The sequence below is a fragment of the Phoenix dactylifera genome, chromosome 2 (genome assembly GCF_051530095.1).
Source record: "Phoenix dactylifera cultivar Ajwa chromosome 2, Ajwa_hap1_PhDact_Kaust_v1.1, whole genome shotgun sequence".
NCBI classification, from domain to species: Eukaryota; Viridiplantae; Streptophyta; class Magnoliopsida; order Arecales; family Arecaceae; genus Phoenix; species Phoenix dactylifera.
The window spans coordinates 855016-871900 of record NC_143191.1 but is presented as its reverse complement, the minus strand read 5'-3'; the positions used below and the strand labels follow the sequence as shown (position 1 = coordinate 871900).

At 39.4% G+C, this 16885-nt stretch overlaps 1 protein-coding gene across 3 annotated transcripts in view; it reads left to right on the top strand.

The window, feature by feature from the left end:
* SS3 (starch synthase 3) overlaps positions 1–16885 on the top strand; it is a 54321-nt gene that overhangs the window by 27534 nt on the left and 9902 nt on the right. For 2 of the 3 annotated variants that reach the window (XM_039114453.2, XM_039114457.2), the window contains exons 9-11: positions 3689–3791; positions 11699–11869; positions 14104–14232. In XM_039114453.2, coding sequence (XP_038970381.2) covers positions 3689–3791; positions 11699–11869; positions 14104–14232 — 403 coding nt within the window. Of the gene's footprint in view, positions 1–3688; positions 3792–11698; positions 11870–14103; positions 14233–14738; positions 14837–16885 lie in introns of all 3 variants that reach the window. The other variant, XR_015974854.1, reaches the window with a different exon arrangement.

The following is a 16885-nucleotide window of genomic DNA, read 5'->3' as shown; positions in this document are numbered from 1 at the left end:
GGTTTAGAGTCTAGACTGAATCCTCTCTTCTAAATTGTAACTAAGGCATCTTCCTTTTTAATCAACTAGTATGGCAATCTTTTGCCTTCTTTTTCATGGTAGTAGAAAATTATTGTTAGTTGTTTAATTTCATGATTACTAGTAGGCATTGACCTTTAACCATAAACTAGCCATTCTAGATTTTGTTAGTCTGATTGTAATATCTTGTCAAGTCATGCATTCATAAATATATGCTTCAAATTAACTAAAGACATCACCTTATCAAAATAAATCGAGCTTGTATTAGAAGATGAAACTTGCGCCAGTTATTTGAGGTAAGATTTATTTATTTATTTATTTTTAAATTTTGTTCTTGTATTTGTGTTTAATCTAGATGTTCATGTAAGTTATACCACCAATTGCGTTAATCAACTTCAAAATTTGCATGGGCCCCAAGAGATGTCTGGTGCGGGACCTACAGCACCTGTCAAGCTGTGCAAGTTGGTGTTTTTCACCTACACAGGCATAAGTCTTGGTGATAGGCTAGATCTCAGGCACAATAAGCTTTTTGTACAATATTATAATTATTTTCTTAGGTTCTTGATTCAAGGATATTCATCTTGTCAACATGAGCATGTATGCAATTTTGTCTTTCACATTTACACTTTGAGAGGTATGATATTTGCAATCATATTGATGGAATGATACAAAACCTTCTACTGTTTGACACCTATAAACTTTTGGGTGCCGCTTTGATTTCTGAGTTTATCAAGAACTATGTTATCATTTCGTTGAGCCAAAATCTGGTCTTCAAATTGTCCCATTTGTGGACAGTAGGTGAAATATGGACCTGTCTTCTTAGATTTATTGGTTGTCTAATAGGGTGTGCGAATATCATTTGCTATTCCACAGTGAGGTTAAGCTCAGGACGTTCACTGTTAGCTTGATTCACAAATATAATGTTTTGCACCTTTCTTTAAATGAAACAAAAATGTTTAAATACAAGCATATAAATGCATGTTGGAATAACAGACTCTAAAAAGGTACACTTGTTGAAACTTTACAAAATATTGTTAGTCTTGAAAAGTAAATGCAGGCTGCCTCTACATGGGAAAATGAGTGGGATTGGGTTAGGCTTGCTGTGGGCCCCAAAGAGGCTTAAAATTAGGAGACCTATTCATTCTGTTTGCTGCTTTAGCACTGCTATTCAAACATGGGGTTTACAATGGTTTCAGCGAGAAACATGTCGTTGCCTGATTCAAATATGGTAAAGTCCAACTCATAGGACTTATTCTGGTTTCTGTTCTTTGCCGACAGTCTATCTTTGGGAAGAAATGAGAGTGTTAAGATGTGTAATAAAACTATAAAGGATGGATTGCGAAATGAGTATATTAGGGGAGTTGTAGGAGTTGCACAAAAGGACAAAGTGATGGAAAATTGATTGAGGAGGCTCCATAAGGAGATATACTTCAGTTTGTCTTGAAGCTTGTAGAGAAAGGAGAGGAAGACATAAGATAACATGGATGGAGGTTGTGAGGAAGGATATGGAGAATCTTGAAATTACATCAGAAATACTTGGTGAATGAGAATCCATAAGGTCAATCCTCATAGTTGGTAAAAGGCTGGATTGTTGTGTTTATGGTTATTTCGGTTCGATTTAGTTTTCTGAAGGAAAGTCTGATGCTCCCTTTCACTTGCTCTTTCTTTTCCATCTTTGCTTCTTTATTTTTTCCTTCATTTTCCTCCAGTTGCACCTATCTTCTAAATCTGTTCATCTGCATAATGAAACGATTTTGTTCAATTGATCTGCTTATTCTATTGCTTAACAGCCAAAAAAAATGCAAGGATAAAGAAGTATAGTGCTGATCAGTCGAATCTGTTCTTTCTTCTTCCTTCTCTTGTCCTGTCTTAATTTTCCTTTCTGTTGCAGTAAAGTCAGTGCTGCAGCTTTCATTTTAGAACTTGAACAACCTTCAGAGACTCATTAAGCACCTGTTAAGATATTAGATCTAGCATTAGAAGCTATTAATAAAAATTCCATTACAATCCTTGGTAATTGAAACCATAGTGATCTCTAAGGTCTTAACCAGTTCTTTTCCCGTGCCTTAAATTCTAGTTATAATATCTAAAGCAGAGATATTGGGATGGCAATTGCAAAAGTCTGCTAAAGCCCTCAGTTTATTAGAATATCAAAAGCTTGTACAAGGGCCAAAATCCCCTAGAAGGCTAGAACATCATGAAACTTGTTTCTTAAGGAGACAAGATGGTATATCTTGAAAGGTAAAGATTCAAATATAAAATTCTTGGCTACTCTTAGGCCTCTTTCTGCAGACAATCACAGGAATCTATGTTTCTTGAGGATATGTGGGTCCTTATGTTTCCCTGTATATCCTTACCAATGCCTAGATGCATTTACATTAGTCTGTTTAAAACTATACAGAATTATGGAACTATCCTATTTCTTCTAAGATTTTACGGTTATTGTGCAACATGACAAGAACTAAATATCAACTTTTTCCTCATTATCCCATTTCTTCTATGGCATGGTCTTGGATCTTCATTTCCTTTTAATCATAGCTTACCAAATAAACCTATTGGTATCAAAACCATGCCTTTTCAGATTCTTGTGATGCACAATGTGCTTGTTTTTTGCATTATTATTCTCTTCCCCAAGGTCCCGAACTGCCGGTTCGGGGAGTCCGGGGCCATACCGGCGGCGGACCGGGACGGTTCCAGCATTAAAACCGCGACACCTTCGCCAGAGGGAGAGAAGAAGAAGAAAAAAGAGGAAAAGAGAGAGAGAGAGCGGGGAAGGGAGGGAGAGGAAGGAAGAGAGGTCGGTCGGCGGAGGCCGGGAAACCTCCGCGCAGAGGAGGCGGAAGCCGGGGAGATGCGGAGGCGGGGCTCCGCCTCCAGTCCCCATTGCTAACTTCAACTTAAAAAAACGCAAAAATAAAAAGGGCCCCTTCCGGGCCCCAGTTTTGAACGAAATAGGGGATCGGAGGCGGAGCCCCTTCTCCGCGTCTCACTGGCCTCCGCCTTCTCCGTGTAGAGGCTCTCCGGCCTCCGTCGGCCGACCCCGGCCGGCCTCTCTCTTCCTTTCCCTCCCTCCGGGCTCCGGGGCCGGCCTCTCTCTTCCTTTCCCTCCCTCCCCCCTCTTTCTCTCTCTTCCTCTCTCATTCTTCCTCTCCCCCGTCTCTTCTACTGTGTCGAAAGGGGCCGACACGGCACGGCACGGGCCTGTACCGACTCATCCTGCCGGGCAACCTGTACGGTGCCTGATACCGGTTCCGCCGACGTTGCTCTTCCATTTGTATTTGGATATACTGACTTCTGGTATCATTCTTGGCATCATTGTATAAATGTCTTGGATTAGGGTGATGTAAATCCTTTAGAGAGTTAAGGGATTACTCAAAAGTTCTGTTTCTTGATCCTTATAGATACTGATACTTCCATGTTGTATTTTGAGTTCTTATCAAATAGTTAAAAACTAAAAAAATATTTGTAGTATATATGGATTAATATATATAAGAAATTATGGCTGTAAATTTATTAGTTTTTACCCATGCACTCATATATAACTTGGATTTTGTGTTTATTCTATGTAATTTTCTTGTATACAAGTTTTTAAGATCAAAGAATATCTAGTAACATTCTTTCCTGCAACAGAGTCACTATTATGAGGCTAAAATACTTTTTTGTTTTGCAGAATGTTTTCGGTTGGATGCATCTATGGCAGGAATGATGGTGATAGATTTGGTTTCTTTTGTCATGCAGCTCTTGAGTTTCTATTCCAAAGTGAATCATGTCCTGTAAGCTAAAGTTATATACATGTCTGTGAATATTGATTATTTTAAAAATTATAATATCTTTTCATTTTCATTCTATGGGTAAAAATTTTACATACTTTGTTCATTTTATTTATTATATGTAGTAGATTTTATTGGCATATTTTTTAATTTTTAAACAACCAGAAATATTACCTTCTAAAATAAAATGCAGAGGCAGTCGTACAGAAGTTGGTATTGATGAGCCCTACTTGATTGATCATGTTGGTTAAATAATTGAATAAATCTGCAAATAACGGTTCAGAAGCTGAGCTATGCTGATTGTTAGAAGGCCTTAACATCGATACCGGACAAGATTAGTACTAGCCTATCAATCTGAAGCAACAAATCATCACATGAGCATAGGGTACAGGCAAGGTTTGAAAAACTGACTGTACTGCGGTATGATATTCCTCTACTGAGGCATACCAAGGTATATTGAGCGTGTAGATTATCATATTATACCATGCTATTTCAGACCTTGGATAAACCATGAGTATGTATGGAGGTGTACCACAGTACATGCCATACTTAATATTGACCGGTAGACCCCGTACTGGGCATTTCAAACGTTGAGCACTGTAGTAGTTCAAGTTTACATTGCAATTTGCATTGGCTCAGGACATTTGCCATCAAAATAACCCTTATGTCATGTGAAAAGACAGGTGGATAATTATAACACCACACCACTTGGTTATTTAAACTGAATGAGCCTAACACATCATGATTTGATGGTTGAGACACTTGCATTACTCATTTTTGATTTATGTTTGGTGCATTGGTACCATGAGATGTAATTCCTTAGAACTGTTTGGCATTGATGGAGATGCAGCTGTTTGCTTAGTCAATTGAGAGAAGTGTGTCTTAAATTTATTTTTCCTAAAAATAATAGCCAACGATCACTTTTAGTGACTCATTTGACATGGCTGCAAGTTATGTATGATGACCATGATATGGTAACAGTGTTTGTTTCTTAGTTGCTTGAGAAGTGATTCAACACTAACAGAGATGTTTTTATCTCATAGTTTTTGCATATGTCATTGACTCCAGGAGTACATGTGTGCTAATATCAGTTACCAACACTTGGCTAAATTGTTTAGACCGAGTCATGAATTTAAATACAAGTGGCCTAATGGGTGCGTGTGATTGTTGTCAAGGGAAACATGAGATGCCTCAACAAGGAATTTGTGCAGCTTGAAGCTCAGGCCAGGTCAAATAAAAACATGGGAAAAAGTGTCCTTGCTAATCATTGTCTTTGAGGCATGGACACAGATATGAGATATGAATTCAACATATGTAGATATGATACAATCTTTAGAAGTAGGACATGATATGATTGGGATTTGACAGTAAATAAAATATTTTATATATACGTAAGAAGCATCCATAGATTCCATACAGTAACATCAACATCTACAACTCTACTGGTGAGCCATCGTATAGATCCGTAAGCCACAGTTCATACTTGATAAGATGATCAGAAGATGCCTTCACTTATTGCAGAGGATTTGTTGCCCAATTTTTTGTATTTTATTCTTTACAAAAAAGGAACCATGTGGGTGATTGTTGGGAAAAGATGGTTTCACTTTTACCAATTTTTGATTGTTTTCTTTTCTTTTCTTTTTTTCTTTGACCAGTTTGTCCTCTTCCTCAAGGACCTCTGATTTGACCTCTCTCCCTAGGTTGGTGAGTGCGAGAATGTGGTAAGATTTGTTGGGTAACATCTCTATTGGTTAAGGTTAGTGGGGAACAACCCACATTTCCTTGTGCAATTCCTGTAAAAAATATTGATATAATATTAATAGTTCCCACCTTTTCCCAAACTTGTCCCAGAGCTTCTCCTTTCTAAAACCCCAACTCCCACATCATTTTCATGTCTTCCGCTCATAAACTCTTCAGTGAGTATTAACCATATAAATCCTTTTCCTTTTTCCGTCTTTAATTGAGAAGATTGGTTCAAATGCTTCTTTGTGCAGTGTAGCAATGGAGCATATGCAAGACTTGGTCATATCTTCAGAGTAGATTGTGAGAACCCTGTGCACAGAGCCAGCATTCTATCCTCTTAGGACAGCACCCAGCATGCTTCAATCCAGGATTTCCTACCCTTTTTCTTTAGTTCTTTGATTGCTTAGATTTTCTGATTTTAGTAATAATTCAAAAAATAATCTGAAAACATTTTCTGGAATAGATCTAAGATCTTGTTTTCTCAGCTTGCATCTAACACATCTTGCTCCAATGAGGATACTAACATGATGGCACTCATGCTGTGACCATGTCTGGTGATGTAGATTGATGATAGAGTTGCCATTTTTGTACAATGACTTGTGAGCAAACTACACATCTAGCTCCAATAAAGGTTCTAACATGATGACATTCATCCTGTGACCATATCTGGCGATGTGGATTGTTGATTTAATTGCTATTTTTATAAAATGATTCTTGAAGTTTACTTAGCAAATTCGAGAAGGGGATTCTTAGATCTGATGCCATGAGATAATAGGAACTGGTAGCAAACATTGCAAGAGTATAATTGTCTATCAAATGGGGCATGCAGATGATGTATCATTATAATGGCCTATAACCGTCATGTGTAGCATGTGAGTACTGTAAATAGAATTCCATATACATGTAAGCACAGGATACAAGCTTTTAGAAAACTATTAGTTGTCTATTTTTCAGTTGGCTATCCTTTCATTAGAACATGTACCAATTGCAGCAAAATACACCTTTATGAGATTTTTTGGCATCTTAAATTGAAATTTTGCATTAAAATTACTATCATTTGTCTCTTCAAGATTTATTTTTAAAAATTGTCTTCAATGAAGTAGTTGGATGACCAATTATTGGTGATTTACATGACTCAAATAAACTGTCTTTTCTTGTATATTTGATCTATAGGAACCATTCTGTCACGCCCCCGGCCCGAGATCGCGAGCCGGGGGTCCGCGCCAACCGCCGCACACCCGTAGGGAACTCTCCCCACGAGCATGCAAGGCATCTAAACCAAAACACCTCAATTATGTAATTCTAAATTAATTCAACTGAAATAAATGCAATCTTATTCCATTGACTGACATAAATTATAAAGTCTCACAATTCTAAATACGCAGCGGAACAATAAAGATGGAACATTAAATTAAATAAAAACTTAATCTAAGATAACTTGAGCCATAATTCTTTTATTCGCACTCCCATATTGTAAAATCCCAGATCGAGCTAATTCTTCGGATCTGTAAAAACAGTAAGAAATCGTATAATGAGCTAGACAGCCCAGTAAGTAATAAACACCTTAACTAGTCAATTCATATACTAACATAAAATATGAATACAAATTACGATGAATCAACATAATAACATATTCAATTCCTTTTCAAGCACAAATTCATTAAAATTCGTATTTTTCAAATATTCATATACATAATCATAAATCTGATTCGAAACAAATCACATTCATCTCATCAGCCTTTAGCTACGACCACACTTATACCCTGTGGCTAGGCCAGAAACAGAACCGCACTTATACCCTGCGGAGTGGGCCAGAATACCGCACTTATACCCTGAGGAGTGGGCCAGAATACCACACTTATACCCTGTGGTGGGGCCAGAATTGCCAATGCATAATCCCCTATTGGCAGGGTCCAGAACATAGCCAGGCTGAGAGTTCTAAATCTGATGCACATCAAAATTCTTGTGGTAACATAATACATGTATCATAATCCGATCTAAATATGCTTATACGATGCAAGAACAGTAAATATAGCAATAATCTGAAAAATATTATTCCAGTTCACATATTCATTTTTCATTCAAATCATCATCTCGTAAAATTCATAAATCAAATATAAATTCATTGACAATTTATTCGATGCAAAAATAATATTATATAAATGAAGAGTCTAGAGAAGGCAGTTCATTACTTACATTGAACGCGATCCACAGTAAATCCAATTAATCTCACAAATTTCTCGCAGAACCTAATATCCAAAAATCATATTTTCTTTTAAAATTCATCACAATATATATTTATAAAACTTAAATTTTAACATTCTCCCAAGGCCGACCCTGCAGAAGTGTCTAGCGCCCCGGATTCGGGTTCGGTTTCGGGTTCATACCCGTAAACCACCCTCTCCCTTTATTTATTTATTTATTTTTTTTTCTTTTCTTTTTCTTGCTTTTCTTTTCTTTTCTTTTCTTTTTTCTTTTCTTTTTCTTTTCTTTTCTTTCCTTCCCTTCCCTTTTCTTTTTCTTTTCTCCTTCTTCTCCCGAAGCTTCCTCTGACTTCTTTTCCTCCTTCCCCCCTTTCTTTCTTCTTTCTTTTTCTTTCTCCTCCTCCTCTTCTCCCGACTTCTTCTCCTTCCCCCCCTTTCTCTCTTCTTCTTTCTTCTCCCACGAAGGGAGGTCGGCGAGCTCGGGAGACATCCGGCTCTCTCCTTCTTCCCATGGAGGAGAAAGAGAGCTCAAGAGAGGAAGAGCCCGCGGCGGGGACCCGCAGCATCGGTGGTGCTCGCGGCCGCACATGGGTAAGTCTCCTCTTCCCTCTCTTCTTTCTTTCTTTCTTTCTTTCTTTCTTTCTTTTTTTTTCAAATGGTTTAACAGAGAAATGAAATTAGGAACCTTACCTCTGTCTCGGCAAAGATCCGGCAGCTTCCTCCCTCTTCGGCGGCTCTTTCCTCTCCGGCGGCAATGGAACCACCTGGATCAAAGAAGACCGGCTTCAATGGCTCTCTCCCTCTCTCTCTCTCTCTCTCTCTCTCTCTCTCTCTCGGGCGGCTGCACGAGGAAGAAGAGGGGACTCGGGTGGCCTCAAAGAGAAGGAGAAGAAGCCCTAAAAACAGGGCTTCCTCCTTCTTCGGGATGGATCCTTCCATCCCGGTGCCTCACGTGCCACGCACGTGAGGCTGAAACCTGGGACTGGGCCGGTCAAATGGACCGGGCCCAGTTCCGGGGTCTCACATCCTTCCTCCCTTAAAAGAAATTTCGTCCACGAAATTTTCGTACATGTAGTTCAAGAGTAGATTATACTTCTTCCAAACTAAGTCATAACACTCTTCAAATCAAAGTCGTCTTGCCTGACCAATTTCAAATAATTCCATTCACCACATTTTCTCTGCACATTCTGATTTAAACCTCAACATACCCGTGTCAAGTCTAGATTTTTTTTTTTTCTTTTTTTTTTTCCTAGAATTACTTGCTTGTTGGTACATTCATTATTATGTCTTATTCCGTGTGAACACTTTCGAAAGTTAAAAGTTTCTTTTCTTATTTTGAAAAGCAATAAAAAAAATGTTATGTAACTATTGAATCTTTTCTAGTAGCATAATGAGTTATCTAACAAAGAGCAGTGGGCATGGCAAAACAATAAATAGAAATAAATATTGGGACTAGATTAATACCTGTCGTCAACACATCAGAAACCAGAATGGTTGTTACGATCATCATAAACTAACGTCCCAATGTCCCTAGTGTCTACCCACCTACACTCATGTCATGTCAGAGTTTTTTTTTTTTTCTTAGAATTTATCCATTCATGCTCTGATACCATAAAAGTTGTCACGCCCCCGGCCCGAGATCGCGAGCCGGGGGTCCGCGCCAACCGCCGCACACCCGTAGGGAACTCTCCCCACGAGCATGCAAGGCATCTAAACCAAAACACCTCAATTATGTAATTCTAAATTAATTCAACTGAAATAAATGCAATCTTATTCCATTGACTGACATAAATTATAAAGTCTCACAATTCTAAATACGCAGCGGAACAATAAAGATGGAACATTAAATTAAATAAAAACCTAATCTAAGATAACTTGAGCCATAATTCTTTTATTCGCACTCCCATATTGTAAAATCCCGGATCGAGCTAATTCTTCGGATCTGTAAAAACAGTAAGAAATCGTATAATGAGCTAGACAGCCCAGTAAGTAATAAACACCTTAACTAGTCAATTCATATACTAACATAAAATATGAATACAAATTACGATGAATCAACATAATAACATATTCAATTCCTTTTCAAGCACAAATTCATTAAAATTCGTATTTTTCAAATATTCATATACATAATCATAAATCTGATTCGAAACAAATCACATTCATCTCATCAGCCTTTAGCTACGACCACACTTATACCCTGTGGCTAGGCCAGAAACAGAACCGCACTTATACCCTGCGGAGTGGGCCAGAATACCGCACTTATACCCTGCGGAGTGGGCCAGAATACCGCACTTATACCCTGTGGTGGGGCCAGAATTGCCAATGCATAACCCCCTATTGGCAGGGTCCAGAACATAGCCAGGCTGAGAGTTCTAAATCTGATGCACATCAAAATTCTTGTGGTAACATAATACATGTATCATAATCCGATCTAAATATGCTTATACGATGCAAGAACAGTAAATATAGCAATAATCTGAAAAATATTATTCCAGTTCACATATTCATTTTTCATTCAAATCATCATCTCGTAAAATTCATAAATCAAATATAAATTCATTAACAATTTATTCGATGCAAAAATAATATTATATAAATGAAGAGTCTAGAGAAGGCAGTTCATTATTTACATTGAACGCGATCCACAGTAAATCCAATTAATCTCACAAATTTCTCGCAGAACCTAATATCCAAAAATCATATTTTCTTTTAAAATTCATCACAATATATATTTATAAAACTTAAATTTTAACATTCTCCCAAGGCCGACCCTGCAGAAGTGTCTAGCGCCCCGGATTCGGGTTCGGGTTCGGGTTCGGTTTCGGGTTCATACCTGTAAACCACCCTCTCCCTTTATTTATTTATTTATTTATTTTTTCTTTTCTTTTTCTTGCTTTTCTTTTCTTTTCTTTTCTTTTTTCTTTTCTTTTTCTTTTCTTTTCTTTCCTTCCCTTCCCTTTTCTTTTTCTTTTCTCCTTCTTCTCCCGAAGCTTCCTCTGACTTCTTTTCCTCCTTCCCCCCTTTCTTTCTTCTTTCTTTTTCTTTCTCCTCCTCCTCTTCTCCCGACTTCTTCTCCTTCCCCCCCTTTCTCTCTTCTTCTTTCTTCTCCCACGAAGGGAGGTCGGCGAGCTCGGGAGACATCCGGCTCTCTCCTTCTTCCCATGGAGGAGAAAGAGAGCTCAAGAGAGGAAGAGCCCGCGGCGGGGACCCGCAGCATCGGTGGTGCTCGCGGCCGCACGTGGGTAAGTCTCCTCTTCCCTCTCTTCTTTCTTTCTTTCTTTCTTTCTTTCTTTCTTTCTTTTTTTTTCAAATGGTTTAACAGAGAAATGAAATTAGGAACCTTACCTCTGTCTCGGCAAAGATCCGGCGGCTTCCTCCCTCTTCGGCGGCTCTTTCCTCTCCGGCGGCAATGGAACCACCCGGATCAAAGAAGACCGGCTTCAATGGCTCCCTCCCTCTCTCTCTCTCTCTCTCTCTCTCTCGGGCGGCTGCACGAGGAAGAAGAGGGGACTCGGGTGGCCTCAAAGAGAAGGAGAAGAAGCCCTAAAAACAGGGCTTCCTCCTTCTTCGGGATGGATCCTTCCATCCCGGTGCCTCACGTGCCACGCACGTGAGGCTGAAACCTGGGACTGGGCCGGTCAAATGGACCGGGCCCAGTTCCGGGGTCTCACACATTCATTTGTTTTTAAAATAAAAAAAATTGATTTACTCAAGTGACTATATACTTGCACATGGAGTCTTTTGAGGTCTATAGTTCTGCATGGTAAAGTATCTGCACAAAGGCAAAAATTATGAAGTTCAAAGCCAAATTTGTACAATTATCTACTTGCTAGAAATCTCTCTCGCTCTCTGTCCCTCTTTTTGCTTGTTTTGGTATTTTTCTGGGATAGTAATCAACACCATTATATCATTCTTTTTTTAACATAAACTTCCTAATAGTTGATGTATCTCTATGGACAGGATATTTTGCACTGCCATGATTGGTCTAGTGCCCCCGTGGCATGGCTATTTAAAGAACATTATAGGCATGATGGACTGAGTAATGCTCGAGTTGTCTTTACTATTCACAATCTTGAGTATGGGGTACACCACATTGGCAAAGCAATGACACATGCTGACAAGGCTACAACTGTTAGTACCTAACTCTTGCAGGGATATTCGTTTTAGCATTTCAGTTAGTCATCACTAACATACTATATACAATGTCCAGTATATAATTTCATTACCTTCATATCTAGTTTCTGCTTTGGATGGTGAGATTTGGCTAATGTTTTTGTTTTATTGAATATTAGATGTGCTTGTCGTGTTCCTTTATTAGTTTTTTGAGCTGTAGACCATATTTTGATATCTCTGAAATGATGATCTCCTTAATTGAGAAAATTTCCCCCTTAATGTCCTTTTTATAGTTTTATTAGGAAAATATTAACCCATTTATTCCACTACTTATGTGGTGTTATAGTTCCATTACTATTTCATGCAAGTTATGTCTCATTGATTGCTTTCCTAGATGTTTCTCTACAGAAACAATATTAATTAGAAGAAGGTGCTAACTAATCAGAAGTAGCTGATAGAAAATGATCCAACAAAATATTTTAAAGTTAACACCCCCTTTCACATGCAGACCAAATCATCCACATGGAAACTAGAATGGGGGCTAGAGGATAGCCATGTTAATTGATTGGCTTGGACTGGATTTGAACTCATCACGTCTAGCAAATTTGGCATTGATATCATGTTAGCTTGTGATCAGCCATGGCATGATGGCAGCATCATGTATGTGAACAATCAACAGATACAAAGAAAAAATAGATGCATGAAATACATAGAAAGATCAAAGGTCGAACTGACATCGACCTCACCACTGTCATGTGTCTTTTCGATACTAATGACCTAGAACTATTTCAAAAGTTTGTCTTCTAGAAAGTGACTGCTTTTTTCCCTAGTTTCAAATTGATGCCAAATTAGTTCTCTTGCATATAATGTCGTGAATATATATGGCTCTCAAACATTTTCTTTTCTTCAGTTCTGACTGCAAGCCATATTATATTTGCATACTTTTCCATTGTCATTCTTATCTGCATGTGGTAATCTCAAAAGTAATTCTAGAATTCATGTTTGATCCAACATCCTTGTTTCCTTGCAACTGTCATAATTGAACAGTTGTTGATGACATCATATGGTGTTCATGGAGTAGTTCTAACCAAATTTTAGACTATCAACCACATCAGCTAGTACAAAGAGCACCAAGGTACACTATACCGGAACCAACACCTATGCTGGGGGGCCGGCAGTATGGTACGTTACGGTGTAGTGTTGTTTCGGTGTGTACTGATAAAGGAGAACCGACGAGGGAGGGGGAGAGAGAGGAAAGGGGAGAGAGAGAGGGGGAGGGAGGGAGAGGGCAGGGAGGTAGAGGGAGGGGGAAAAAGGGAAGGAGAGAGGAAAAGAGAGAGAGAGGAGGGAGGGAGAGGGAGGGAGGAAGGGAGGGAGAGAGGGTGGCGAAGAGAGAGAGGCAGAGGGAGGGGGGAGAGAGGGCTTTTGAAGCCCTCCTCTCCTCTACGGCGTCGTAATAGAGGCAGAGCCCCTGTTTTGTCCTCTCTTATGCGGCGTTGTAACGGAGGCAGAGCCCCTATTTCGAAACCGAAACAAGGGCTCCAGCCTCTATCGACTTCACTTAAAAAAAAAAAAATCAAAAAACAAAGAGGCTGAATCCCCTATTATGATGCCGCGGAGAGGGGGCTTCCAAAGCCCTCTCTGCCTCCTTCCCTCCGCCTCTCTATCCCTCCCTCCCTCTCTCTTTTCCTCTCTTTCCTTCTCTCTCTTCCCCTCCCTCGTCGGTTTTTCGAACCAAAGGGTGAAACCATGCCGTCCCGCCCTGAGTACAGCTCGGTATGCTCCGAACAGGGCGATTTGGAATGGTACGACCTTCCTTGGGGAGCACCATACCAATTTGGCTCGATGCGCTTCCATGTCAACACATGATATAGGTGCTATGCTGATTTCAACAATGTACATGTGTCAATATTGGGCATACTGTAACATACTGACCATTCTAGTAAGATAATGGATAGGGTCTAGTACAAAGACTTAAAACATGGTTCTAACATTATTTCTTAATGTTAGCAAGATACATTTAAGCTACCATGCTCTTTAAATCACTATCTTTCTGCAGCGCACAATTTACTGTTTAATCATCCTTTGAACATGGTTTATTTTGTGTCAATCCTCTAATTTAACTATGGTCAGAATCCAAAATTTGTGCTAAAACAGTAATTTTGAGCAGCATTTGGTAAGACAACACCCAGCCTTTCTTTGTAGGCGGTGCTCCTTATTTTAATCACTTTTCAACTTTTTCTGTTTTGCAGGTTTCGCCCACATATTCCAAGGAGGTCTCAGGAAATCCTGCAATTTCTCCTCATCTTTTTAAGTTCCATGGTATTTTAAATGGAATTGATCTAGATATCTGGGATCCATTCAATGATAACTTTATTCCTGTAAGTTACATAACTCCTGTTGAAAGCTTTGACATCAAAAGTTCTTTTATGTTATAAATTGGTTCTCTCTCTTTTTTTTTTGTTTCTTCACTATAGAGGGTCTTGATGTTTGAGTTCATGATCTAAATTCTTCATGTGGTTCATGCATTTTCCATTATATATATACTTGATGTGCTCTGAGTATCAAACTTAAATTTGATTTGTTTAAGGTTTAAGCATTGTTAACTTGAAGTTTAAACGTCAGGATGTTGTTTAAGCGATGATGAATGGAGGGTTGTATGAGTTAAAAGTTATGACAGCTTTATGGTTCTCCGATTTAAATGTATATAGTATTAATGGATCGATAGGGGAAGTAATAAAATTATTATAGATTTTCACTTGTTCTTAGTTTGGTCAGTATTTTACTAGAAACTTGTGTATATATCTCGAATGATCTATATTAGATATGTATTGTGAGTCCTTTACGCATTAGACACTAAGGTCCTCATCAAATTCTTCACTTGCAGGTTTCAGAGATTGGAGTGTTGGACGGTACATGAGTTTGATCCACCATAATGACATTAGAACTTTCCCATATTCATTTTGGATATTGACAAAGGATTTGGTATTAAAATAACTTTGCTAGTTTGTTTTTTTGCTTGCCAAGACAGACATGGGGCTGCTTGTCTGAGTCCGATTCTCACATCAATGTTCATCCTATACTGTTTACTTATAGTCAGTGTATGAAAGTGGAAACAAAATGAATCATCATTGAAGGGAAGGTCAATTACTTTTTGCATCCACAACCAATGATGCTCGAGCATGCTATTAGATGATGAATAAAAAGTGATGATATATTGATCAACAAGGTGATAAAAAGAGATGTTAGTAATGAGCTTAATAACATTGAGTACATGCTGGGTTGGAGAACTAGAACTAGACATCTTTGTAGATTTTTTAGGATTGCAACCAACGTCTGTTGTGCTGGTACCGGCCCCTGTTCCGGTTGCTCGACGGCACGAGTCGGTACTGCCCTGCGCCGTGCCATGCCAACCCTGTACCGACACAGTAGAGGCGAGGGAGAGGGAGAACGGGAGAGAAAAAGAGAGAGAGAGAGAGAGCGGGGGAGGGAGAGGAAGAGGAAGGAGGAGAGAGGCCGGCCGGTAGATGCCAGGGAGCCTCCGTGTGGAGGAGGCGGAGGCCGGGGAGCCGCGGAGGCGGGGCTCTGCCTCCGGTCCCCTATTTTATTTCACTTAAATACCAAAATGTAAGTTAACATAGCATCTATACTTAAAGGCGCCAGCTTATCTAGCTAGTAAAATTTTTGGCAGTTGGACCAAGTGAGAATGAGTACAAACTACAAAGGTTATATGGTGTTTTACAACTGAAGAGATAAAGCAAAATAGCAAATTTCTATCTATATAAAAATACTATTTGATGCTCAAAAGTAAGGATTACAAGGTTAATTACAGTGTTCTCTAGGTCTCTTAATTGCTCAGGACAGTAGAGTCCATTTGTAAACTCATTACATCAAAACAAAAGAGAATAAACTAAAATTGGCATCCTTTTGGTGGTTCAAACTGACATACAATTCTGATGCCAAGCTAGCTCGAGGTGGGTGGAATAAAGTGCTGTCCTTTCTAGCATCAAGAGACTCCATAATCAATGGCAACAGAAGATTAATCCAAGGACCCCTCATACATAACTGTTGATCACTAACGACAAAATGATGACCCAACTAAATTTGGATTGGATGTTGGTGATGCCAGAATTGGATATACCTAATGGAGTAGTGCTAGTTGCTGACATTAGACTCTAAACTTCATATATTAACTGGTTCATGTTAGTTAATGCTTTGCTGACATCTTGAATGAACTTGTCCATTGCTTTTTGTAAAGCTTGGAATTTTTGGGTTGAATTGTGCTTGGACCAGATCATAACAGGCCATGACATATCGGAGGATGCTCCAGGGGCTTAGTAGTAGAGGATTCTCCAAGTACTTATCATAGACTTTATTAGGGGCATTACTCACATGCAGATATTAAGATGGTAAGTATGCAACCAAATTATGATGCTATTTGGAGTCCTATAAGTAGAGCCACAAGCAGCTCAAGTTGCACGTGTGGGCCAGCATACTTGTTGGATTCTACAAGTCCAATTGCAAAGTAAGTTGAATTGCTCGTTGTGTTGCAACTCGGCCATCTTGCAGTAGGTCGACTCGTGGTCAAGATGGAAGTGAGAAGAGTTGCAGCCATTCTAGTAGGTATCTTAATTAAAAAAAAGATTTTCTAATTATTCTATCTTGATCAACGTCTTAGCATCCCACCACATGTCATCGCCTCCCTCCTCTTCGGTGTTCCATCCTAACCTTGCCTCCTGTTGGATCTTCCTAGCCATGTCGTGCCAAACCTCCCCCATCCTCTCCTCCTTCCCCATCCTGCTTTCCAGTTCCTCATTGCCACTCTCGATGCCTCCACAGGTTCTTACCACCTTCGGAATGCCCACGGTCGCCTCCTCTCCCTTGGCCTTCGCCGCAGCAGCTTTCTCATCATCCGCCTCCTTCGTGGCATCGCCTACTTCGTCCCTACCCACCCATACTCGCTCCTCATCTTCGCCTAGTTTCCCCACCCCAACCTCTTTATTTGGACTACTCTCATCTGCAATGAGCCCTCCG